We start from the raw sequence: 26,691 nt of genomic DNA, 5'->3' as shown, positions 1-26,691 counted from the left end.
ATAATTCAAGTCAGTGCATAGTTCGGTTGTGGTTACGTACGTCTGCCTCAAATTTCTGAGGTTCCATACCACCTGGTATGTTTATTTTTTATTTTTTTATCCCAGTTCCAAAATGTGTGAGTCTTTTACATGTGAATGTACAATGACTCCATTTACTTGTGCGGCACACGGAGTGCAATTGACTGATTGGCTTGAGGTCTGCTTAAAACACTTGCATCAATCGTAAAACCCCCTGACAGTTCGAGCTGTCGAATATTAACACTTTGGTGCAGTTGCTGACCCCTGGGAGGACTGTAATTGATTGTCACACCTCCTCAGACTCACCGCCGTGCGCATAAATATGCATTTACACACTCAGGAATACATTCCTTGACAGTGAAGTCTTGAAAAAACGCTGATTGAGTTGTGAACGCAGCGGGGGGAAAAAAACACATGAAATGGAAAATACAGTATAGACCAAAAAAAAAAAGTGCGATTCAGGGGCACGAGTAAGTGAAATGCATTACCGTGGCTCCCCTGTGCCTCATAATTTGACACACGAGACATTTTCAGCCTGGTCTCCTGCCAAGTTGAAACTTTTCCCACGGCCACCTGGCTTTTTAAGTGAAACAATTACCCAAGACAAAATATATGTAATTACTCATTTTCATAAAGTTCAACTATGTATCATTTATAGCTTCCAAACTGACAACTAAGAGGGAAATAACGCCATGGTAGTGCATCTATAAAGAACGATTGTAATAAAATACAATTAACTACATCATTTGAGTGTGCTGGATTCAGCAGGCTTAAAAAAATAATTTCAAGTTGGAGAAGCTATTGTTTTCTCACAAAGGCGCTTTTTTTTTTTTTTTTTTGCTGAATCTGGGGCCCCATGACTGTAATGTCTAATAATTTGTAATGTGGCACAGTCTCAAAGGATCGAGGAATACCCCATCCTATGAAAATGGCAGAAAATTTACTGGTATCAAAATTTTCCTCTAGATGCGGGGTGGCCAGAAAGTGTGAATGGTGAGCATGTAGCTCCGCCCCTGGTGGCACGGAATGGGTTCTTCAAACTATTTTTCACGTCTTTGTCCTTGCCGTTGTGTTGTGTGCTGTGTTGCCAAAGCGCGACAAAACACTGCAACATTCTGGAAGTTACGTCTCCTTCAATATCACCAAACCGATATGGCGGCCTTGTTCAGCTTTGTTTTACATGAGCCTCAAGGAATGGGAGTACTCTAAAGTGCAATGCATCGTCGATGAGAAAGTGAGACTGCTTGGGTTTCAGTGGGGTGTTAGCAGAGACAGGAAGTGAAGGTGACTGGCCCAAGAATGCGTCTGCTCCCCGGCTCCGCCCACAGGAAATGCCAATCCGTCCGGTCGGAGTCTGCGGTGATCAAAATACTCTTAAGCGGAGACTGAATTTGGTTTATGACGAAGGACAGGATGGATGGACCAATAGGGAGGAGGAGGAGGCCGCTCTCCTGCGCTGCGTTTAGATAAGGTGACGTCTGATGGCTTTTAGAGGTGTTCTGGTTCCCTGGTTGGGTCAGGGGCCGACGACTCGGGGCCGCTGAAGACTAAACAGCGCGCGCACATTCCTGAAGCTCCAATTAATCACGTTTGCAGAGAAGGCATGCACAACAAAACACAGATGGCAATATATAAAACGCCGCTCCATTCTCTCATCGCCTTGAAATGTGCGGCATGAGCTTGGCCCGCTGTCCTCTCGGGAGTTTTGCGAGTCGCCGTCAGGCTTTTTCTTCTTTTTGCTCCATGTCATTATTAAGCTACCAATATTTCCACCGTAGCCTTAAGCCACCGATGTGATTATACAACGCAGTCAGTATTTCCAGATACCTTTGGCAAGGCCGTGTATCGTTTATTTCCCCAACTCTGACGTAAACGACTTGTGAACGGCAAGTGATGGCTCCTGACCGTTCCTCCAAGAACGATCCCGAGCCTGTAAAAAGACAGCGAAGAAAGCAAATTGTTGAATTAAGACAAGATGATGACTTACTGACAGCACCTCTTGCCAAATAATGCAATGTCTAAATCAGAGAGGAATCTACTCCCCCGTTGTTACACAACAGTGAGCGCAGTTGGGAATCCAAACACAGGAAGAAAAAATAGTGAGGCGAAAATGTCATGTTTATTGTTATGCTGCAGAGCTCTGAACCCCAATTTAACAGGAGTACAATACAGTCAGTATTTGCGGCATAAAATTACATTCATTTGAGGTGCAGGAGCCTGCGCTTGGCGTGGGCCTGTCTTGCTTTCGTCAGAGATGCCACACGCACTCCACCACACAATATGTAGTCACGTGTTCTTACAAGCCAAAGTACTGACCCCCCCCCCCCAAACACTGTAGAAATAGGAGCTGAGATGCAGGGTGGAGTCCATTCTGCTTCCTCAGCACATCCTTTATTTCTGCTCCAAAGCAGCACTCAGCATTTCTATTTAAGATATGACATTTTTATAACCCCATGGAAAGATTTTTTTTTCCCTGAAGGGAGATCCCACCATTGCACCAAACGTAGACAAGAGCCATACAATGAAGGATAAAAATTGCTCGAGCAGAAAACGGACCGTCTGAGAGTTTCATAAAACGCAAGCCGTACTGTTGAAGTCACCTAAATTGACCCCTTTTGTTTTTTTGCATTAGCATCTAAAAGATACATTTTGGCGTAAAATGGATATAAGCATCTACATATGAATGAATGTGACTTTTGGTGTTTTTTTTTTAAATATTTTGGCTCCATTGAGATCCAATCGAAGAACTGCATCCGAAATATCCGCTTGTCCTTACGAGTGAAATGCCAGAGTGACATGACTTTGCGAGAGAGTTGAACGGCCAATTCAAATGCAATTTGAAATCAAAGAAAATGTCTTCTCATCTGAAGATGCAAAAAGTAAAAACCGAGGAATGCGCACTTTTTTTTTTTTTTCACACCAGGAGCGGAGCGAGCAACTCACTTTAGCAGTGTGGTATGTAAAACCATAACGGCCTTTGTTGGAAATTCCCGTCACGTCTGGTTTCATTTTGTACACCCCGACGCATCTCCTCTCCGCCCTTCTCTGCCTCCGGTCAACCTTATTTAACATTCACATACGTTACATACATTTCAAACTGGGATGTGATGCTGATTAGCTTCCTGGCAGGAATGCCGCCGCCTACGCAATGAGTTTCTCCTGGAGGGCCCACCGAGAGGGTGGAGAGCTGTAGCCGCCGCTGTTTGTTTTGCACCGTGTCCTTATTTCCGTGAATTCTGACCCGACAGGAAGAGTGGAGGGCGGACGGGACAATGGACCATTGTAAGGCCGCACTTTATGTGCTTGCGAGGCTTAAACAGGAAACGGCGCCAAGACGGACACACGCACGCAAACTACCGTTGTGCGACTGTTGCTACGTCTGAACACTCTCATCAGGGACTCGCACGCAGTTCGAAACTTCACAGTAGCTCGTGGCAGCCCGAACGACATCCTAAAACAGGAGTGGGCAAACCTTTTGGCTCAGGGGCCGCATTGACTTTTAAAATTTGACAGAAGGGCCAGGTCAGCACGAGCTATGGTACATTAAAACATTTTTAAAAACTGCATTTGTTGACAGTCCATATCAAACATCAACAGAACAAAAGCCTGAACGTACTGTATTAATATACTTTTTTAAAATGACAACAGTGTTGTTGATTACCTATTTTAGCCTGTGCATTACTGCAGATGGGTTGTGATCAGACCAGTAGAAGTCGAGCGATACAGAGGTCCTAGGTGGTCGAAAAGACCCCCCCCCCCCCGTGTTCTGCAACTTCAAGTCAATGTGCCACCTGGCGGTGAAATGCCTGTTATTACAAGTCCAATTGAAATGAATGCAATCATTCACATCGAACCTTAATTGTGGACCAACCTTTGGCGGGCCGTATTAAAAAGACCAACGGGCCGGATTCGGCCCGCGGGCCGTAGTTTGCCCACCTCTGTTCTAAAATGTTCCCATTTTGCATCACTTTCCTTCTCGTCCTTTTTGGGAACCCTTCATAAGATTCGACATACACGAGACTACGGCCGAACCGTTAACCGATGAGAGCGAATAAACCATGCTGTTCCTGTGCCAGGAAAACACAAATATGTTCATCCATTAAAAAAAAAAAAAGCATCTATGGAGAAAAATGGCCATAAATGGGGTGGCAAGATTACTGCAGCTTGATTTATGACTCCTAAATCAACATCTTAAAATTGTGGCGAGAGATGTTTGGTATTTAATCCGATGATATTTGGCATGTGAACCATCGGGAACTGACTATGTCATCGCAACGGAATGGAAAATTTGATCACACTATAAGATAGGATGTACCGAACGTAAATTTCTGAAAGAATCACACGCACACGCGCACACACACACACACACACAAGGAATCCTCTGCTATTTACGCCGTGACATTCATATCGAAAGCTGTGACCTCGACCACCGTCTAGTTAGGCTCAAGGCCAAATGATTGATGAGCCCCGACTGCCTGTCAGTGGAGCCAAAAGGAAAGATGCAAAGGAAGGGAGGTTATTTCCAGACGCGGTGGTATGTGGCAGAACTGTGCTGTTTTCCTATGTGATGTGCGCTCGGCGCGTGCATGTGAACGCGCTTGAATTAATCATATTGTGAAGAGACGCCTTCCTGTTTGGTCTAATTGGGTGGGGGGGGGGGGGGGGGATAGGTCGTTGCTGCCATGTGGTTGGTCTGAGATTATTGCCGAATTGGCTGCTTGGGTCGATGTGAGACACTTGTGACATTGAAGGCGTGTTTAAAATTGCTACTTATATATAATAAACTGCAGAATGGTTGCTTTGTCTTTCCATTTTTGAGAAGTTTATCTATTTTGCACCAAGCTTGGAAAATACATTTTCATGTTTTTTAAACAAATGTGTTTGACATGCAGCCAAAAGCAGATTGCTAGCTGTCACACCCGTTAGCAAAAGCCTGCATTTATTTACACAGTAGCTATAACGCTACTTGACTCTTACCCAATGTTGTATGTGGGAACTTGGTACACCGCAGTACTGTTCTGAAAGAAGAAAAAAACAAAATCTGAATACCCAAACATGACTTTTTTTTTTTGTGGGGGGGATTACAGCCGTTATAGAATGTACAGCATGACACATCGTGTGGCGAGGACACGAAACGTAAGTCTTAGTCCTGACGTCATCAGAACGAAATGACCTCTCGGTCAACTCGCGGCTTAGCACATCGTTTTCGTCAATATGAGTTGTTCAACACTTCGGCGTCAAAAGATCCGTGATGCAATCGCTTATGATCTGTGTCCCATATTGACTAATAATTCACCGTATAGTCGTAGAATATGAGTCACAACATCATTTTTCCTTCTCCCCTGCTGAATGTGCTCATTCTTTTCAACAATCTCATCATTCTTTGTAGCGAATAGTAAAGTGACTTTGTGGTCTGTTGATGGTTTTTTTTTTTTTGTTCATAGTTCCAGTCTGGAATCCCCCACCAGGCACAGAGTTTGGGTTTTTGATTTGTAGGCTGGCAGATGCCGAAGGATGTCAGTTTAGGGCTTCAGCGGGATTTGATTCACTGTCCCAAAATTCGAAGTTTAGCTGCCTCTGATTGCAAGTGCTTGGCTGTTCATGTGAGGAGGCGCGGGTGTTTTAAGTGTGAAAATAATTATCTGCACGTGTGATAAGGAATGTCTGCCAGTCTTGCATAAATGCAATTTAGTTTCGAGCGAAAGGCGGCGCGCAAAGTCATGACTCAAAATCATTTTCTTTTCTCTCGGCATGTTGGAAAATATTTTTCTAGCAGTCTTAGCAAAACAGCCAATAGTACTACGAAAACACGCAATCAGGGGTTTACGTGAATGAAAACAAGTCATTTGCCCTCCCCCCCTAGTCCACCACCAAAATAGTACGGTACCATAAAAAAACATGAACTTGTGAATGAATGTATAGTTGAAAAAGAAAAAAAAAAAGCACCTGTGTTAACTGCAGACTCCCTCGACAGACGTTTGGTTCCAGACTCCTGAAAAACACAGTAGCCCCTGTTATTCTTCGCCGTTCAAATTAGCACGCTAAAAAGATGTCGGCTACTCATTTCTAGCAGTCTGGTTTGCATGGAGCAAGCATCAGCCCGGTTGTAAGGTCGTCTGCATTGTCAATAAAAAAACAAACAAGATTTGTCACTGGAAGGAGGACATTTTGTCGTATTTAAATGTGTTTTATTTGTGCCCTGTGATGGGATGGAAACCGGTCTGGCGTGTCGTCGCTCTTTTAATGTTGTCTGGGAATGGGATCATAAACGTACAGTACTACCGTAGTCGTGTTTTCTTGCCTAAACCTTCTTTTGGTAAAATCTCTGCTAAAATGTTATCAAACGGCGACATTTGGTGAATCACAACAAACCAATGGGGGGGGGGGGGGCGATGTTCCCCGCGTTGTTTACTTGGGTCATTTGCGGTGGCATTTGTCAACGAAACCCTGTGGGGAGCGTTTGCGGTGGTTTGACCTTTTGAGTTAAAAAAAAAAATCATCTCAAATCCAGAAATGTAGTTTTCTATTTCCTATCCAACAATTTTTTTTATATTCCATTTTGAGCCTATGTTAACAACTTTAATTGGCCTGTTTTAGTTCCATTTCTCTTCTGAGATGCCAGTAAAAGCCCCACAAACACATAATTATGGAACCAGCGCACTAATTACGCTGGGATTCTACACGACATCGAATGCTACTACACAATAGACTTTTTTTTCTCCAAACCATTGGAGATAATTTCAGAGCGCTGTTGATTCCGTGGTCTCCGCCTCTTTGAAATTGAATTTAGCCGCGTTTCGCGTCACTGGAACGACTCTTAATGTGTTTGGCTGCAAGACAGAAATGTGTAAAAGTCATTCCTCGGAAAATCCTTTCATCTGCTTTTTTCCCTCAAATGTACTTTTTTTTTTCTCTTAAATCGCACATTTAACCCTTTCATGCACCCTGTAACCTGATAACATGATAAGCTGTCCACTGTAGTAACCGCTGTCCCTAAAAGGGTTAAATAATGTCTTTTTTTTTTTTGTCCTTCAATCTATCTCTGTCTTATAAACGCAGGACAAAAGCTACTTATCATCAGCTACTCAACATGCAGTTGGACACTTACGATAACTGTCATTAATCTTATGTGAGTGCCTCACAAAAAAATTAGCTCAGGCAAAGGGCACTTTTCTCATCTGGGGCAAAGGGGCACGTGCCTGTGCGAAAAAGTTCCCCAAGAGAGGTCTTTGGTCATGTTTTTTTTTTTTTTTTTAAATTGACTTTCAATAGGAATGCTTCGCACCTCTTCAGTAGGATGTTTCCCAGTTGCCCAGCAGTGTGGAGTACAGTATTGCGAAAAAAAAAAAAAAGACACCTAGTAATAAATTAACTTAAAGAAACGCAAAATGAAGTAGTCGGTGGAAAATGTAAGAGCGGGGTAGCTAAAAAGTAACGTGTTGTGGTTTTAAATGATTTACAGGGGTCGTTCCTGCGGTCAAGCGGTGCGCCATTGTGTTGAAACCCGCAGACGAGGATGTGTGTGAACCAGACATCTTATCTCCATATTTGGACTTTCAAAACAAGCACGTACACTTTACATGTGACACTGTCGTTAGTGGAATGTCTTCAGAATCATCGTCCTGGAAAACATTGGTCCGAAATATCACTGATAAGTCAACGCCGGTACAGAATGAGTCAAGTGTGACTTTTAAGTGTGTTGTTCCCAAAGGGCTTTTTGACAAGCTGCTGAGAGGCTCAAACAACGGTTCTTCGCTCCACGTGTTTTTGTCAGAAGAGAGAAATAAAGCAAGATGGTCACATAGAGTTCGATTTTAAAAAAGAAAAAATGTGACCTCTACCTCTCTTTGGGGACCAGGCAAGAATTTGGATCCAAAGTCGTACATGCATTTCTTTTTTTTCTTTTTTTTAAGCAAATAGCTGTCGCGCCTCAGAACAGAGACTGTTGGCCGATATAAAACCAAGGGGATGGATGAGAGGATTAAGAAGCAGGCAGGCGTACGAATAAATACTGGATATAAAAAGAAAAAGGACAGTTCCAGCCAGTTACTTTGCAGCGACATGGGAAGCAGTCGCGAAAGCCAATGAAAACAGCAGGAGAATCGTAAACACGTCTATTAAACTCTCAAGCGCAACAGAAAAAAAAAACATTTCAAATGCACACACGCCCACAAATAAGGGGAAAAAAGTCGTCGTGCAGCCATGCTAACACAACAACAATTCATCTTCTGCATATTCGATTCTAAAAAGATTCTTTGGATAAAATGCAATATGTGCAATACAATGAGTGTGTCGTCAATCTAATTATGTAAACTAGTCCAGCGTTCCCAAGCTAAATCGCAATTCATTATTCATTTTTTTTGTTTTTGTTTATTTACCCCAACTGAATTTTCCAGTGTATTAACTTCCTATAATGCCCCTGCCACAGTCGACAACACACTTTTCATCCGTTATTGAATGCCAGGAGAGCATTAAAATACAAAAAGCTGCTGTGAGCCACTGCTCACGCCCACAAACTCACCAACATCACAAGCCACCCCACCGGGGGGCATGGGTCTGGAACTCGTCCCACCGCAATGAACATGCCTGCCGTCAGTGTGCAACAACGCCCCAACCTTATTGGGAGGGGAAAAAAAAAACACATTTTATTGTGACAAAAGATCTTGAAACCTTTTTTTATAATAATATTATAATAGTCACCTGCGAGGAATGATCTCCTGGTTGTTGGTTCTGGAAGAGGTGTTGGTGAAGGGTGCTAACTCTACGCCCCCAAGGGGGGGTGGGGGGGGGGGAGTGGGTGCCAGAGGTGACAGCTGGAGACGAGACAGACAAACTGCACACACCAAATCGCACACTGACATGTCCTCTACCAGCACTGTACACAGATTACACGTGTGTATCAAACATTATCTGTCTTCTGAGGTCAAGGGGTTCTTTCATAAAAGGCCATCACTGATTATCTAGTGAGCCCAATGACAGGAGACGGACGGTACATTTTTTTTCTTACCCCTCTTCGCAACTCTTACTAACATGACTGTGACGATCTCATCAAAATCAGAGCAGAGTTGTGACGGATTGTGTTTACTTTCGTCAGCAAGCATGGGAGTTGAGCGCGGGTTTGGGTGTGTGCGAGAAGAGTTGGCCGCAGTGTCAGTGGTCCTGGGTTACTTTGGAGCTGGAAGGGCTGAAGAGGACGGGGCGAGGATGCTCGTGTTCCTGTTGATAAGGCCCGCTTTCCTGTTGGGACAGGTCAGCACGGTACAGCTGACGTGAGCGTTTCGCAGCCCTTTTGAAGGTCCCGTTTTTATCCGAGGAGCGCAACTAGATTGGAAGTACGAGGTAACGGGAAATAGAAAAAGCAGTCTCCTTGATTCTCTGCTTTTATTGTTCTGAATTGCATTTCGAATTTTTAATTTTTTTTTTTACACGCCATGTGCTTAACTTTGTATCCAATAGTCACTGTTAACTTTGAAAGTCAATGACCCTGAACAGGATGCTAATTGTTAAACATGACAGTTGGCATGAAACATAGCAAGCTTTTGATGGCATTTTGTTTTATACACAAACACACACACACACATACGCAGGATCGTTGTTGACAAGTCATTTTGGCAACTTGTAGGTGCACATCCCATCCAGCGTGGAGGGGACTCCGATAGTGGATCGGACCCTCGGTCCGCCCCTTTCCTCGTCCATCCGCGCTACGCTCCTGCACACACGCCAGTGGCACTGTCCTGTCGAGCAATCGGCGCACTCGGACCAACTTCGACTCTATCCTTTTTCGGAAAAATCACTCAAGTCACTTTTTTTCCCGTCTTTTTCCAGCTTTCTGGGTGAGTCGCTATTCTTTGTTCAGGGATCGGACTGCTCTGTCGTGCCGATGTGCGCGTCCTGAAAGGCGAGGGTTAAATCATATCTGTCATCAGCGGAGCTGTAAAAAAAAAAAACATCGGCGGCGAAGATGTTTCGGGTTGTTTGGTTCGTGGCTTATAATGCTGCACGGCGCTCTTCGATAGTTTCCTATTTAAAATCGTGCGGTACTTTGCACTAGTTTTCAGAGTCTACTTTGGTCTAAAGGTTCACTTTTTCATGCGCATTCTCAGAAACACGCAGCATAGTGCGATAGTGGTTTGCATGTCGGCCTCAAAGTAGAGATCATTGGTTCGAATCTCAAGGGTGGTTTCTGCAGTTACTCGGGCGTCATCTCACATACCAAAACATGTATGTTAAATTCACGGGTGACTTTAAATTGTCCCTAACCTGTGACTGACTGACGACCAATCAGTTTAGGGTCTACCTGGCTGTTTGCCCAAAATTCAACAGCAGGCAGTGTCCAAATATTACAGATACAGTATTTTACAAAAAGATTCAGGAAACAAGTGTGATTATTTCAACAGACAAACAAAGATGATAGAAAGAGTGATCATTTTACTTTCAGAAAAAAAACCGATTGCATTTATTTATTTAATTTTCGACATTGGGGTTCACACTCCTAACCAGTAGATGGCGGAAATGCGCCATGACGTTGTTGACCAACTGCCAAAACAATCATAAGAAGAAGAGACGAGATACTAAATGTAATCTAAACAACAAGAACAGAATTATTCGACCTTCATCTTCAACGTGAGGCTCAAACGTCTGCCACTTTCAATTTATTGTTTGATTATTGAATTTATATCATTAATTCGTTCAACACAAGCCCATGATCAAACAATGGCCCTTTTGACTTCTCTCGCCGTCGACAGCAGTGAATGAGTTTTAAAAGCAGCAAAGCCTATTTCTAGCCGACTTGGGTAACTTAGTAAGCACACCGGGTTGAGTTTCTGACGATGCGAATGTGACTTAGATGTGAGAAAACGTGGAGAAATGTGGTATTCACATCCAGAAATGTTTGAGTGGCCGTTTCAGTCCTGTCAAAAGTTGTAAAAGAGTCTCCTCGGGTTTCTTGCGTGAAACTCAACCCTCCTTGCTGACATATTTATACACCACAGCGACCAGCAGTGGCGATTCTATATATCATCATTATTATACCCTTGCTGCGGATGTATCAGGAATAAATCCTTTCTCTTTTTAATTATCTATACCCTGGAATTACAAGTTCCTCCACATCACCTAAAATTTATTAGGGTGCTTTGGGACTTAGTGTTGATATTCAGTGGCCTTGAGGAGTTTTAACTAGGGACCACAGCAGCACTATGTTAGGAGCAGAGGGCTTATGTGCCCCATACCCTAAGAGGAGACCACTGTGTGAAATGCCACACACGCACACACACGCACACACACACACACACACACACACACACACACACACACACACACACGCATCACATGGGAGCAGGAATCAATCAACGAAAAATCCAGCCTGCATTGCCGCTCAACATGGCTCAAGAGTCTGGCTGGAGTTGTGTCACAATGCGATTGTTCCAAGTTGAAGTCATTGCGCACGTCTGTAAGCAGCAGTGTCTCCACACAGTGGGCGTACGCTACATCCGACATTTCCTGCTCCCGTATGAACTCAGCCATATGTGTCATCCGGGGTTTTTTTTTCTGACTTTACTTGCCATTATAGTCTTAGTGAGACACAACCCAAATCTGAGCTTTTTATTTCATCCACAGCCTCTTTTTTAAAAAATTTTTTGGGCTACCTATTTTTCACTAAAGTTTGGCATTCCTTTGAAGCCTGACCCGCTGTGACCTTCAAGTGTCATTGACGCAACGAGGAAGGAGTCCATTGGAGAGGTGCGAACTTTGAATCCGGGTGCTTTGTTTGTCTTTACACCGCGTGGATTCCCAACTATTTTGTCCCACCAGACATGGTGATGCTGGTGAAAGTATCACAGTCTGTCATCACATCACTTTCTGAAGGTGACCGTCTTCAGGTTTCCGATTGGCTAAAATGTCATTAACAAGCTCCCACTCAGAATTTGTTTCTTGGGGAAGAATCGTTTGCGGCAAGGACGACAAAACTATAAACACACAGTTGGAAGCATATCGCAACAACTTTCAAAAGGCTGAAACTCATTTTCAACAGTCGACAGACTAATTTGCTTTCGTGAGCCTCGAGAACCCAACTCCTTTTCGCCCTGCACTTGTGTCGGGCACTGTTCTCACTATTAACTGACCGTCGCGTCATGACTTCCTCTGAGGTTCTGCTGCTGGAAAGAACAAAGGGGCTGATGAAAAAAGAAACGCGTTTATTATTTGCTGCGGCGACACAAGAAGATACAACAAACAGCGGAGAGCCAGAGCGAGCGTGGATATTTATCCGAGGGTTGAACATGCTTTCTCGAGCGAAGAGGAAGTGTTGTGCTTGGATTAAGGCTGAGTGTGATGGTTCGGAATAGAAAGCCTAAAAATGCGAGTCTGAAAAATGCTGCTTTATCTTGGATGTTTGTTCACCTGGTTAGCTGAGTCAGAATCTGAAGGACATGAACGGAGAGACGGTTAACAAAGTCCACTGAGGTGGACCTACAGCAGAGGCGAGGATTTCGCACCGCGGGACTCCGAATGTGCCTCAATATTTAAAGTATAACGGAACACAAACAGGAAGTCATTATGGGGAAGCCATTTGTTTGTTTATTCAATATCCTACTAGTACACTGAATAATCCACGTACTAGTATGCTGTTTGCCCTTAGTAGCAAGACAATTCAGCGCGGCAATAGAATGCCTGTCTAACGAGTTCCGTTTTTTCTTCTACCATATGACCGTTCTGCACACTAGTAGAATGACGAGAGCGGCTAGTAAAGGACACGTTACGAGTGAGGCCGAACTGTGCACTAATTGTCATTAAATACAACTACATTACTATATGACTTCTTCTATCATTATGAAGGCGTATAGGAAAAAAAAAAAGGGTAGATTCAGAGTCGGCGCAAAAATGTAATTTCCATCACTGTTTTTCTGATTTAGCTTCTTCAAACAGCAGCCAAAATCACCTCTGACAGACCTCTGCCAGAGAGGCGTGCATATTTAGGGGTACCAGAGATGAAGATTTAGAGGATTATCTAGGGTATGTCCAAGCCCCCCCCCCTCCCCCGTTCCTTTAGGCAGATCACCACAAGGATTATAGCTTTAAAGCCATTACCGTATGTTTTTACTGCCTGGTGGTGCTTAACAGGCTATTTATCTGACAGCCAAAAGGAGTGTTTACGCAACCTTGCAAACACATAAACAAGTGCAAATGAGAACGGCCGTATCTGGCCTGGGGGAGTCCCAAACGGTTGAGCAAGCGCCTCTGTGCAGCGGTCAAAGGTCTCCCGATGGTTGACGGGGAGAGACGATATATCACCGCTTCCCGCAAAAAAAAAAAAACTAAATCACAATCGGGGGTAATTCCCCTAATCCAGTGAGTTATCGCTTCTTGTTCAACCTGGCTGGGGATACTTTTTTTTCCCGCCTTTAGAGTCTGCGAACGTCCTGCCCGGTTCAGTTCAGTTCATGGGAATGTGTAAGCAGTTCCCTGTTGGCTTATGCCATCGTTGCTTCAACACGTGTCCTTCCCCCCCCGGCCCCCCCACCCCCTCTCTCTTTTGCAAGACTTGATATGGCTCCGCTCAGCACTGGTATGTGGTGCGTTTCCTCCCTCTCGGCTTCCAGATGCCCCTCTTAAAACGCCAGCCCGGAGGGGAAGTGGAGCAGAGGGCTTGGTGACTGCGGTCAGCAGCAAATTAGAAAGACTGCTTTGGACCTGACGCAGTCGTCATCGCGCAAACCGAAGCGAGTCATTAATGGAGCCTAGACAGGCCCCCCCCCCCCCGCCCTTACATGTGGAGGAGCCCCGAATGAGACCGCTGCTGTGCAAGAGACTTTTAAAGAGAAGCGGAGGAGCTTGTCAGGGCCCTTATGTTATCAAAATATTTAGGAATTGACTATTCATTACTGCTGCTGGCAAAGAACAGCTTCTGGTGAGGAAAACAATTTCCTACACACGTACTGTATAAAACTGTCCAAGCGGTGACGAACGAGGCCAAAAGCGAACTCCTTCGGGTCATATTTATGACCGTTAAAAACAATAGAATAGAAAAAGGAATCACCCTGCAAGTTTTTAGCGCGCTCCACAGACTTTTAATCTCCACCCAATGACTTTGGTCTAAATTTAGCTTCTTCCACGCTAGTTGACATTTTCAACAGTGGTGTTCAACCACCGGTCCACGGGCCCCAATTTGGTCCCAGATCGCATAGGTAGATATATTTCGCAGTCAAATATGAAGTACATTGAAGTCTGCACTTATTTATTTTGACCAAAGTACTTAAATAGTCAGAGTACCTTTGCCTCCTTTGACAAATGCAGTTCGGATTTCTGCATTTTAGGAAGCGTCGCGCACGGTCTCACCCTAAATCTTCTCAACTGCCGCAGCACAACCTCCCGACTGTCGTCCGTTTCTTTCTCCTGCCTCCGTTTTAAAGATAGACCCTTCTTTTCTCCCTGTTTTTACTCTCCATAGACATTCTTCCACGGTGTGACCACAGAAGCATTTGCAGCTGGACTCGGACCTATTTCGGAGCTGATGTCGACAAAGCCAAAAGCGAAGGAAACCAGGGATTTGACTGCACTCCAACTGGCCCGGCTTCTGCCCGGGACACAACTGCGCAGTGTTCTCTGCAATTTATGTTGCTTTGATTCTGCCAGCTCCGCATAACGATGACCGGCAAAGAGTGGGACAGACTTTGGCTTGCGCACGATAAACATAGATAATATTTCACTCAAGTATCTGGTGCCGCAGGCCTGGGCTTTTTGACTCATTTAGATCACATGTTTTCAGAACTTGGGGTAACTGCAAGAGTTGAGGTGAACTGAAGTCTCACTTGGCAAATAGTTTCAGCTTTAACGGAACATTTTTCCGAGCTTGGTAAACATGAATCTCCAGGAAAAGCTCTCTGGCCTGAAAGGTCTGGTGACGCACTCGCACAGCAAGCGGCGTTTTAAAGCCGACCTGACGGTGGACATGATCAGCCCGCCACTGGGCGACTTTCGCCATACCATGCACGTGGGCCGCGGCGGCGAGGTGTTCGGGGACACCTCCTTCCTCAGCAACCACGGCGGCTCCGCCAACGGCGGCAACGGGGAAACGGACTCGGTGTCCAGCCCCGACAACAAAATCGGGGCCTTTTTCTCCAGGACACTCCGACAAATCAGGAGGGGGTCTGACAACAGAATCAGAGAAGGCTCCAAGGATGCGTCACTGCCTCCCCCGGCCGTTTCTCCCATCATCAAGAATGCCGTCTCCCTTCCAAGGCTGGACGTGGACATGTATAATGGGAGCCCCACCACAAAGATGCTTTTCCCCAGTTGTCAAAGCACACCAGGGGAGAGGAAAAGTTCTTACGGTAAGCCCACTGATCCAAAGTACAAGCCTTTTGGTCAATGCTTCGTCTCCTATTTATTTTTTTTTGAATGAAGAATGTGAAAAGATAAACATTACTGAATGATGGTAATATTTGACAAATCCTATCGTGACACTGGAGTCTCTTTGTATTTCGTGGCCTGCTTTGCTTCACATCGTGTAAGGTTATTCGAATCAATGAAAAGTAACAAAATAAACGAAATATCAAAAAATCATTTTCATTAACGGATTAAAAAAAACAGTGCACTTACAATAACTGGAACTACAATTTTAGCAAAATGTGAAATGCAACAGAGGGTGTAGCACAAATCAGTAGAGATGTTACATGAAAGTGGCTTCGGAAGCAAAAAAAAACAACAAGATTTTTGGCCAAATTCCAAATTGTGTGACCTCAGAGGCAGCCGCCTGAAGACGTTCCATCAAGGCAAATCTCCACTATTAACTATGGCTCAGGTTACGGCAAAGACAACAAACCATTAGTCAAATTTCCAAATTTCCTTCTGCTCTGTTGAACACTTTAACATCTGCTGACGGTTTTGATTTTGCGGTTGATTTTCTGGGCTCGCATCGGCATTGATGACTCACGCGGCAGGCGTCCGTTTGCAGCAATTTAGCTTCGGATCAAGTCACTCGATTCATCTTTCCAGTCTCTAGCAGACCATGATATGACGGTATACACCGCATGAAGTGATGTTGAGCCCTCTCATGCACCCTGTAATGTGAGAACATGATAAGCTGTCCACTGTAGTAACCGCTGTTAGGCTAAAATGACAAGTCGCCACAATCCGATGCCAGACTATCTGAATTTACTGGTATGATAGCCTTGTGACTTTTAACACTTAAAAATTAAAAATAAAAAAGTTACAATGTGTGAATCCTGTCAGGGTCGGGTGAGGTTAAGGCACCAAATGGTGAAAGCAGATCTCCTGCTGCTGAGTCGTGTGCACGTTGCGGTCATCCAACTGCCGCGACCTGACGCCCAGCAGCGGACGCTCGCACATTGAAATAACATCAGCATCACCCACTGCGCCGCGCCAGTCAACCAGAGGGTTCGGGTCCACCGCAATAAAATGACCCCCCCCCCCCCCCACCCCAATTGAATTTCCATTGACTGTGTTTTTTGTGGCGTCAGCACATAAATTCCAACGCATCAGGATAAACATTTGCAATGGTGAGCCGATGAAATGGCAAGTGGTTCCCTTCAGGGGTTGCCGAGTGGGGGTCAAACGAGTTAACGCGGGGCCCCCTTGTTGTAAACTCTGCAAGACTTGGCGACCATGCGCAAGAGCACCAGTCAGGTCTACTCAATGATTTAGACAGATTTGCACCAGATGCCTTTATATATCACTTTGGCGCATTAGCAGAAGCTTCTGAACTGATAAAAGACAGCCATCCAGAAAGAGCAGGCAATAAACTCATGGAAGTTTGTCTCACACTGACACCGGACTTAAGCCACATAAATCTAAAAAAAAAAAAAAAAAAATGTAATCATATACACACTACATTCTCTGTTTAGTGTCCGTCTTAAATGATTTTGGGGGCGATTTTAGTGGAGTACGTCTATGGCATTTCATGAAAGAGGAATGGATTTTATTTTTATTTTTTTATAAATGTCTATATGTCTGGGATGGGCGTTTAGTAGATTTACGGTTCTACCGTTCTGTCCAATGGTGGCAAGGAGGAAACTCCTTAAATTGGATTTTGTTAATTTGTCAGAAATTATGGTTTGTACTGCCTCCTGTTGGATTTATAGAGTAGATTTTGACAAGTCCTTCCAAGAACGTTCTCATACGTCTGGAATTGAGTGTCGAAACACAAACGTTTGCGCTTAACTGCACACCGTACACGTACCATAGATGCACATTTTGTCATCAAGATTCGGTCGTCACTAAATAGTTCCTTGATGCTAATCCCCAAATTCTAGCATTAGCAATGGTGATATTTTCAAAAAGTATGTTGTGTTGTTCAATATGTAATGCGTGCAATTCTATCCTCCTCAGGTTTGGAGTCCGGCTTCGTCACACTTCCTCGTCTGTCCCGCTCCGAGCGTCAGCAGCCGTCCGTCTCCGACCCGGCCCCTTACTCGGCCAACGTGCACCGCGGCTCTCTGACCGACCCCACCGACGCCATCTTGACCACCCGCTCTACCGCCGTTGTGACCTCTGACCCCAAGCCAACCGCCTTCTCCAGCTCGTTCGCTTCCCTCACCTCCCTGGATACCTTCAATTTCGACCTGGGCCCCTCCCTAATGACCGAGGTGTTCGGCTTACTGGACGGAGACAGTCACACCTGGGAGAGAGACGAGACGGGGTCGCCGTGGGGTCTCGCCAACGAAGGATCCGAGATGGACTCGGCTACTATCTCTTACGTGGACTCCCTGCTGAGGGAGGACTGCGCGGGCGGGAAGAGTCCGCAGGGGGCGGAATGGGACGACGACGAAGGAAGTGCGAATGAAATGAACGAAATCGCCGTGTCCGGGAAATTACCTGACGCGCTGAGGGGAGGCTCGCTTGAGCGAGCGAGGTTAGCGGTGAGGATGGGGAGCGAGCGCTTCCAGAGTGCCGCCGATGTGCTCGCACGTCATTACGGCGGTCACAACCGGATGGAGACGGTGGATTCGGAGAGGATGAAGAAGATATCCTATAGCTACGCAGACGATGACGATGATGAAATCAAAGTCTGAGCTGTTTGAACATGAAACTAATTACCGGATATACCCTTTGATTCCTCTGTAATTGTAATCCAATAACCAAATCGGCAGCAATGACTCTCAGACTGCAAATGGAGGATATTATTTTTAACATGAATGCTGGAGATTGTTTTTTTTCCCCACTAACGGCGCCATGATTTTTGCTGCAAATGCAACAACATCAAAGACTGACATATTTTCAATGTACACAAAGTTCAGGATATTGGGCTAAACCTAAAATGGCCTCCCTGAAACTCACAGATTCACTGCTCACGTGCTCAGGCTGATAAAATAAAAGCATTACTTTGGCGCCATCTTCTGATGGCTTAGTGTCAAGGAACTATGTTGCACTTGATTAAGCAGCTCAATTTAGACAAAAAGTGGTGCTTTAGCACCATTTGGTGGCAAGTTGAAAAATTTCATTTGAACAAAAGTCGTGCTTTCCTACCATCTTGTAGCATCAATAGGGAACTATAAACTTTTTTTGTTCACTACTACTGAATTTGACCTTCAAAACTGGTATTGTGCATTCAAAAGCTCAAAGTAAATTCACCTGAAAAGATCGTAGCGCATTGTAGATTCATCCTGAAATATCACCTGAAAGCCCAATAACCTAAACATTTTGTGACGACTGTCTTGATGAGGCTCAAAACAAACAAAACAAAAAAAAAACACTCCCCACCGAAGATTAAGAAAGAGAGGAAACACTAACGTTACTCAACAAAGAAGTCCTGCCATTCACTTTATACTCACTACTTCTTCGCACGGGAGGAGGACAATCTAAGAGTATTCTAATGTGCTCGCTGCAAAATCGCTATCAATAGCGGACACGGATACAAACGAAAGGTTTCTGGAGGTCGGTTTGCAGTCAGCATGCGTCTCGGGCTGAACTACAGTTCAGAACATTGCAAGTCATTTTATTGAAGACTTACCTTGACATGAAGGGGAAGCCTTAAAATCGTTCATGATTTTTTACAGTGTTTTAATGGACGACAGTTATCGCGTGACACAAATTGAGTAACATGACAATAACGCCAGTGTTTGGCGTTATCAACTACAGTACAGGTTGTACTATGTAATTGTTCCTTTAATGCTGCAGACCTTTTGTATCAACTCTGTGCACCTCTAACGAGGAACTATGTTTCGAACAGACACATTGTAATGTCAAGGCCTACAAATGTACATGAAAATATCAGCTGACTGCCCAATAAACATGTACTCATAAGCACCTTCAGAACATACAGCGGTCCAACCTTATACTTTATGACACACTACAATGATATGAATTGGAAATAAAAATGCTTGGGAGTGACGTTATTATCTTAGATTGCTCTCCGGAAAATAAAGTACCGCAGAAAAATAAAGATGGTTGTTAAGAATTTGGAATAGTGGGGACGAACGCATTGGAAGTCATAATCATGACAGCTTCCGACATGAATTAGAATGGAATGTCGTGATATGAAGACCTATTCATATGAAATATTTGCATGTGATACATTTAAGTCCATATAGTGTGGCTCTCCTCTTACTGTGCTATGGAGGGAGCCTCTTTGGACTGTAACGCAGGGGGAAGCGGAGGAGGGCAACTGGGGGCTTTCAGTCCAGACTTTTTAACGGGCGGCTTTTTAAGACCAACCGGCTGAGCTGGGGGTGGCGGACGCGTCACCTGTGTCCCGACTGTCGCAGGGGGAGCCATAGAAGCCCGAGGCTTTGGCGGCACCGGCGCTTTGGGCTTGCTGTAGTGAACGGCGAACGGCTCGTCGGCTTCGTTGGCCTTTCTCACACTGATGCTCCTCTTTGCTGCAAATGAGAGACAGTGTACAGTCTTGTAAGATGGACGGACAATTTATGTGATACGCCGGTCGGATACAGCTTGACGAGAGGGTTAAAATGTCTTGCGCGAGCGCGGTGACGACAAAGTAGAAAGCAGTACTTGAGGGGAAAGTACTGTGAGCCGCGGGGGCCCACCCCCGTCGTGGTTAGGACAACATGCAAGATGACGCACGAATTGAGTGGGTGATATTTTGACGGGTAATGCAAAACTTCCTGTTTTGATCTGGATTTAGCTTCCTTCTGTCGACTTGTACTAACTAAACTTGTGAAAGGAAAAGACAGATGTCAAGAATGTGCTCAGGATTTTACACAATGGAAAGAGACACCCCAATATCTGCGTTCAACAACAGCAACCGGTAAAGGAAATATGATAGTGGCTTTTGGGGTCTGACCTCCCCATTTGCACAATTCAAATCGCAAATGGTTATGCTACCGCAGTGGTGGGCAAAGTTTGGAACGGGGGGGGGGGGGGGGGGGTTACAAATGGCCTTCATCTTTTAAGGCGGTCTACTAAGTATTTCCATCCTGTAAAATACAGCGCTGCTAACAACCACGGACATTCCGTACCTATATGTATATCCATCCATCCATCCATTTTATCAAGCCATGTATTTGTAAATATACACATTTTAAATGAAATCATTTATTTTTGAAAAACAGGAACGAACTGTTGTTTCATGACTAGAATAATTAACAATTACATCATTTATTATTTAAAATAAAACGCTTTACTTATTTCACCTACACATTGATAGTATTTTTTTTTCCTTATGTTTTCTAACATTGTAATGTGGCCCTTGACCACAAAGGTTTTCCCAACCCTGCTCTGGAAATGTCAAGTGTGTTTTGACTCACGTTTCGGCATGGCCGTCATCACAACTGCTTTTGGTGAGATGGGCTGGGCCTCCGAAATGGGCTCTAATTGATCCAAGCATGGCTTTTGTGTGGGGTCCCTGCTCTGTCCTGGGTGGGACCCTGTGATTCTTTGATGTGGAGTGAGGTTCTGGTTTGGCAACAAGTTTGGTCTTGTGGGGGCTGAGCTGGTGGATATCGTCGTGTCTTTATGGATTGCGGTTGCAGCCTTGGGTGAGGAAGCAGCCCACGCTTGGTGTCTCATAAACTTCTCAGAGGAGACGCTGATCCCGTCCTGAGAGGGCATGCTACAAGCAGACAAAAAAGTACATCTAAGAATAATGATAATTTATATACTGTAGCCTCTTTCAAGGGACACTCAACAATTACTCATAGGGGATACAGCCTGTTCATTTTTCATGCACAATTCTAATGTTCTGGGTGAATAACGACCCGTCCCAAAACGATCCTCATAATTGTCTATACTAAATAACGAACAACACATCTTTTCAATATAGCTTGTCTGATATTCATACATGGATGAGCATAAGTAGCCTTCTGTGCTCATTCTGAGGCTATACCTGTTTGTCTTCGAGCAAGGGAGAAGATAAGTTGAAGAGGACGAGGCTGCGGAGGGAGCGGAGAACGTTCTGCACAATGGCGTTTGTTCTGAGATCATGGACTGGTCGTCTTGCATGTTGGGAAGCTCCGGAATCTCAAAGGACACCTCTGAATAAACATTTACATCATAGATCCGTTTATTCGCTGCTTACCTACTGCTATCAGAATAGCATCTGTCCTTGTTTCCATTAACGTACTCGAGTCAGTGTCTTCAAAACGGTAAATGGACAAATATTTACATCAACAAAATCTAACGGGTTGTAATATAAGATCTGTATTGAAAAATATGCCTTCACGATACGATTGTTCTCGGAGGTATTCATATAAAAATATCTTGTAGTGGTTCCAGTTTGCAGAACCAGCGCTAATATCGCGGGACAGATGATGCGAGTTGTTCTGCGCTTTCACCTCACTGTTACATAACAGTAACTAGTCCTGTACCTCCAGGGAAGAGCACGGAGCTGTATTGAATCAGAGGCTCAATAACCGTCACCACCTGCACCGAGGATGCGGCCGCCATATCAACCAGGGTGATCTCCCTAAATAGGAAGAGAGCAAACGGACAGGATGAGATTGATGACGGGTATGAAATATGCGGTCGGACACCTATAGATACCCCTCGGCTTGTGGCCAGAGAAGGTTGGGTCCCAGCACGATGGCAATGTTACTGGGCGACATCTTGTTTGCAGCCTGCTGCTCGGACAGCAATGACAAGAACTGCACCAGGTACCTGAAAATAAAATGAAGAAATGCCATGTGAGGGAAGACTTGTACTTGCTTACCTTCAATTAATTATTATACAAAGCAAATAATTCCGCACCTGAGATTGTTATAGTTTTCAGGCGGCAGTTTCTTCAGTAGTATTCGGAACTGCTCCAGCTTCTCTGTGCAGTCTTTTTCACTGTGAATACACACACATATTATTAATTTTTTTTTTAATCATTTAAAACCATTCCCAAGTGTCTTAACATGACAAAACACAAACTTAATATGCAGAGTCAAGAATTACAACCCTATCGCGTCAACAGTTTCACAGAGCATTTGTGTTTATTATCACAAGCTAATGCAGCTTGAGAACGGTAATCTGTGCGCATCCAACAAAACTCGATGCAACTCTGCGGGCTGGTTGCGATGTACATTAGCACCAATTATGAAACGAAGCAAAAAATTCTGAAGCGAATTGCTTGTCGACATACAATTTAAAAGTCACTTTTCTATGACATGCTCCCTATTAAAGTCGCGAAAGTGATATGAAAAATTGTGTGAGGACTCAGGAGCGGAGTTGATACACACCTGGCTGCTTTGAACCAGTCATTGTAGAGTTCAAAGGTCATTAGAGGCTCAGGAAGTTCTCGCAGGTAACACTTCAGAGCTCCTATTGGGAGTAATTTAACATGAAAACAGACACATAAGCCTCCCTTTGTGGCAAACCACTTCTTTCTTGACAATCACGTCATGTTTTTACGGTTCAGTCAATCAAAAAATTAATAAAACACATTACAAGATAGAGCATGTGACACCTCGAAATGTAAATGCTGCAGCATGCCAATAGCTGTGCGGTGCAATAAGTGTCCGGCAGATTGGAGAATTTAATAGATAGGCTTCAGGGTGCTGGCAACCTTTTTGAAGCTCATGTTCATGATAACTTACCGGCCACAGCATGAGGGTCCATGTTGAACTCGTCTTGATCAACCGTCCCCTGATCCATGCAAGCCTTGAGCCTTTTCACCACTGAGGCCGCCGCCGCCAGACGAAATAGACCCTGCAGACAAGTGCAGAAAGAAGGGCCTTCAGCTTATTAGGGTAGATGATACGATCGGCAACTAAAATGGCCTTACCTCCTCCCTCATCCCGGTTCTGAGCAGCATGTGAACGCATTCTTGAATGGGTGCTGCAATTTCTCGGTTGATCTGAAGCAGATGAGACGCAAGAGACTCCCCGAAAACTTTTGGGCCCGAGGGGTTTGCTGGTGGCTCTGGAGTCCATAACACATGTTGAGCAAGGTCAAGTCAAGGGTAACGCCGTGTGGCAAATAAATACAGTATATGCGCTAACCTTTCGTCCTGTGGTTCTCCTTGAGTTCGTTTATATTTTTATCCAGGAACTCGTGCGAATGTTTGTGGTATTCTGCTTGCAGCTCCAAAAGCTTCAATGAAAGGAATAGGAAGGCATTAGAGGGGTAAATATGTCAAAGAAAACGTTTACGGTCTGTAAACATTCTCTCTTTGCGTGCGGGTTTGGAAAGTATAAATAAATGGGGATTTGCTGTGTTGCCACACATGCATGGAGAGTTTTTTTAAAATAGTTCCAAGTGCAACATACGCGGATGAAGTAGCTTGCATAGTCGTCTTCTTTGGTCGCAAAGTGATACAGATCTGCTGAATATTGATTCTAGAAAGAGAAGAACAATCTACTGTTAAAAGTTCGACTCCTTGGAGCGTCTGCGCTGGTACCTTGATGGTCTCCAACTTCCTCAGAGCTTCTTCTTCGTCCTCCTTGAGACCGTCCTGCTTGGCCTGTGGACCGGTGCTGGCCTGGCTCCTGGAGTTCAAGGCATCTTATCCAATGGAACTTGAGCGCATTGAAAGTTGAAAGGCAATAAACAAACCACTCACCTGAGTCGCGCATTGTTCCAGTCTGTATTGAGCTTTGCAAATAGCTTCTTGTTTTTGAGAATCTCTGGTAATTCATCCTTGAGGAACAGGAAGGAAAGACGTCATGCTGGGGAACGTGACATTTTATGTGCTGTTGGTAAACCGACGTTGAAGGGAGACATACAGTACGCTAATCTGAATCGGGACGTCAGTTTTTAATTAAAAACAATATGTCGGATGAAATAGTCCTTCAGCTTTACAGAGAGATATGTATCAAAATGATGGGGAGATTCCCACATACCTCCGGTATACATGTAATTAAAAAATAATAATAATTTTCCGGAATACTGTATGTCCCCTATAGTGAAGAGAAACTCAATTCACCTCACTAAGTTTACTCAGCGGTTCCAAAACGTCCTTTTCCAGTCTTATTTCAAAGTCCGCCAAGAGGCTGGCCAACTTCTTCTCCATGAAACAGCACATCTCCAACACCCTCCTGCCACACACGGCTTGGCGTTATTCAAATGCATTTGGATGACGTGCGCGTCATTCGCGAGCCTCCGCGGTTTGTCTCTCTTCCCATTTGGTACAGAACTGAAAACCCCCAGTCAGGAGCCTTCTCACATGACTCTTGGCTCAGACGGGGTTCACCTGATGGACGAGTCGGCGTCAAAGTCTTTGAAGCTTTCCGCCATGCTGACTGACAGCAGCATGAGGGGCAACTTTTTCTGGGGAGAAAGTGTTGAGAAACCTCATTTTTAATACGGGCTCCGTGAAATTTCATCAATTTATTGCCTACTGTCAATGATGATGATTTTTTAATTTTATTCTTCTTATTTTTTGCCATATTTGTTTCTTACCATCCGTTTTTCAGCATCGATACCCGTCTGACTCTGCATGCAGCCTTGCAGCTTCTTGTGTAGCATCTGCGCCGCTCTCTTGGCGGGCTCCACCCGCTGCTCCACCTTCATTTCATCAAACGGAAAAAAACATCGTCGACAACCACGCTCCAATTGGGCCGCGCCAAGTGGCGCCTTTAACCCTGGAGAACCCAAGAGCCCTTTTCTTCTTTGGAAAATGATGAATTTTACATTAAATGACTGCTATATGTTCACTGAACACCAAAATATATGTTTTTTTCAAATATTTAATGCTTTAAATCCTAATTTAGGATTAGGGCCAAATTTGACCCTTTGGGATTTAAGGGTAGCATTTGAGTAGCAGAATTTATAGGGGCCAAATTTGACCCCGTGAGTTCTCCAGGGTTAAAACTCTTTTCATTTTCTCACCACGACCAGGTCCGAGTGTAGAAGCTCACTGACATCTTGTGACCTGCAAATAGGAAATAAGTGAGACGTGGCGGTCTTAAAAACTTTCTTCACAATTACAAAAATGATTAGAATCATTGCTAGAGCTAAATTAAAAAGGTAGTTGAACTGTGGTGTTCAGATCTTGTTTGTCTGATAATTCAAGCCGATCATCAAACACGGTTGTTGGCGGCCTCGTCATGCAAATTTTGTTCAGGCCTGACTGACAAGTAACAAAAAGCCAACGGCCTTCACGGTGTTTACTCGGATCCAAAGAAGTTTCAGTTTAAATCCTCTCCTTTGCTCTCCTGTGAATGGCGGCATTCCAAAAGTCGTGCAGAGGCGATGACAAACGTGAACGCATTACCTCACATAAAGTACGACAGTGGCTTGAAGCTACCGGCAGTTCCCTTTTCGAAACTTCACTTTTGAGAAGCATCGCCTCTCAAAGAGGAAAGTGATCTCGTAGCGCAGGGGAAATGCGGCCAGCCGGTCAATGGCAAATGGCATGCTTTGGAAAACAACCTCCTATTGGTGTTATAGCGATAAAACATGTCATGTCTGTGTACAAAGAGAAGGGACCGACCGCCTTTGGAGTGCGGTTTCAGTTTTGCAGATGCACACCCCCGCTGCTGTTTTCAGGATGTGTAAGACCGAGAGAGGGTGACACAAAAATAAACGGTGCCATTGCTGCGTGCAGGCAAAATCATTTGTTGTCATTTTATTGTGCAAGTGTACCTTGTTTTGCTTGCATCTTGATTGAATGAAACAAAAACAGGCCGATATTTTCAACGAGTTCTTCACACCACATAGAGCAACAGTCATCAGCACATCAGTACGTACTTTGGAATTCATAGACACGACATTGAAGTGACTTCAACTTACTTTGCAGAAGAGCCAAACTGCTTCAGAATGCTCAGAGACTGTCGGAGCATTGCGGCCGCTGTTGGTCGTCTCCGCAGTGCCTGACCTCCTCCGGGGTTTACTTGGGCAGCTGCAAGCCTACTTGATGGCGCGCTTTTGCGTCGTCTCTTTTAGTTCTCCTTTCAGATGCGCTCTCTCAAGCGCTTATGCGGTTAACGAGGAAGTTGCGTGGATGAAATGTGAGCGGCAAGACCCCCTCCCCTTCTCTTTCATTTGACTAGCAAACAGTTACGCTCGCCAACTGGTACTTTGCAACGACACTGTACTAGATTATCCATCTTGTTCAGCGGGGGGGAAGTAATGAAGTACAAACAGGTTTTTACTGTAGGCTACTTCAGTATTTTTTTTTCCAGGTATCCGCACATGACTTGCATATTTATTATTCTGATGACTTTTAACTGTGACTACCCACATTTTAAAACGGATCTCAGATCTTACTTTAAGAACATCGAGAGCGATGATCGTCATAAACAGGCCTCCCCCGCAAATGGCGTATATGCATAAGCT

The 26,691-nt window shown here is 44.5% G+C and overlaps 2 protein-coding genes and 1 long non-coding RNA gene across 4 annotated transcripts; 1 reads left to right on the top strand and 2 right to left on the bottom strand.

The window, feature by feature from the left end:
• Positions 1 to 1,004: 1,004 nt before the first annotated feature.
• On the bottom strand, positions 1,005 to 8,855 carry LOC147189794 (uncharacterized). Its single transcript, XR_015104146.1, has 5 exons — positions 8,719 to 8,855; positions 8,540 to 8,633; positions 5,965 to 6,010; positions 4,996 to 5,036; positions 1,005 to 1,948 (listed from the first exon to the last, which is right to left on the bottom strand). It is a non-coding gene; the product is annotated as an uncharacterized LOC147189794 (long non-coding RNA).
• Positions 8,856 to 9,157: 302 nt separating this feature from the next.
• Positions 9,158 to 19,294, top strand: cdc42ep1a (CDC42 effector protein (Rho GTPase binding) 1a). 2 transcript variants are annotated; one of them, XM_086139032.1, is made up of 3 exons: positions 9,158 to 9,851; positions 14,465 to 15,347; positions 17,365 to 19,294. In XM_086139032.1, the coding sequence occupies exons 2-3, from the start codon at positions 14,876 to 14,878 to the stop codon at positions 18,045 to 18,047; spliced, it is 1,155 nt and encodes a 384-aa protein (XP_085995158.1). In that variant the 5' UTR covers positions 9,158 to 9,851; positions 14,465 to 14,875; the 3' UTR covers positions 18,048 to 19,294. The 2 variants fall into 2 exon arrangements, with proteins under 2 accessions (XP_085995158.1, XP_085995159.1); XM_086139033.1 differs by lacking the exon at positions 9,158 to 9,851 and adding an exon at positions 11,370 to 11,757.
• On the bottom strand, positions 19,015 to 26,318 carry sh3bp1 (SH3-domain binding protein 1). Its single transcript, XM_086139030.1, has 18 exons — positions 26,146 to 26,318; positions 25,243 to 25,285; positions 24,814 to 24,918; positions 24,605 to 24,681; positions 24,338 to 24,449; positions 23,975 to 24,051; positions 23,813 to 23,900; positions 23,682 to 23,750; positions 23,415 to 23,505; positions 23,198 to 23,334; positions 23,010 to 23,121; positions 22,653 to 22,734; positions 22,180 to 22,260; positions 21,976 to 22,089; positions 21,801 to 21,898; positions 21,320 to 21,467; positions 20,742 to 21,046; positions 19,015 to 19,853 (listed from the first exon to the last, which is right to left on the bottom strand). The coding sequence occupies exons 1-18, from the start codon at positions 26,193 to 26,195 to the stop codon at positions 19,579 to 19,581; spliced, it is 2,064 nt and encodes a 687-aa protein (XP_085995156.1). The 5' UTR covers positions 26,196 to 26,318; the 3' UTR covers positions 19,015 to 19,578.
• Between the last annotated feature and the right edge of the window lie 373 nt (positions 26,319 to 26,691).

Source organism: Hippocampus guttulatus, chromosome 19 (assembly GCF_054856545.1).
Source record: "Hippocampus guttulatus isolate MCC_2025c chromosome 19, RoL_Hgut_1.0, whole genome shotgun sequence".
Taxonomy (NCBI): Eukaryota; Metazoa; Chordata; class Actinopteri; order Syngnathiformes; family Syngnathidae; genus Hippocampus; species Hippocampus guttulatus.
Note: the sequence above shows the minus strand (reverse complement) of the source record. Positions and strands in the feature narration are given on the sequence as shown.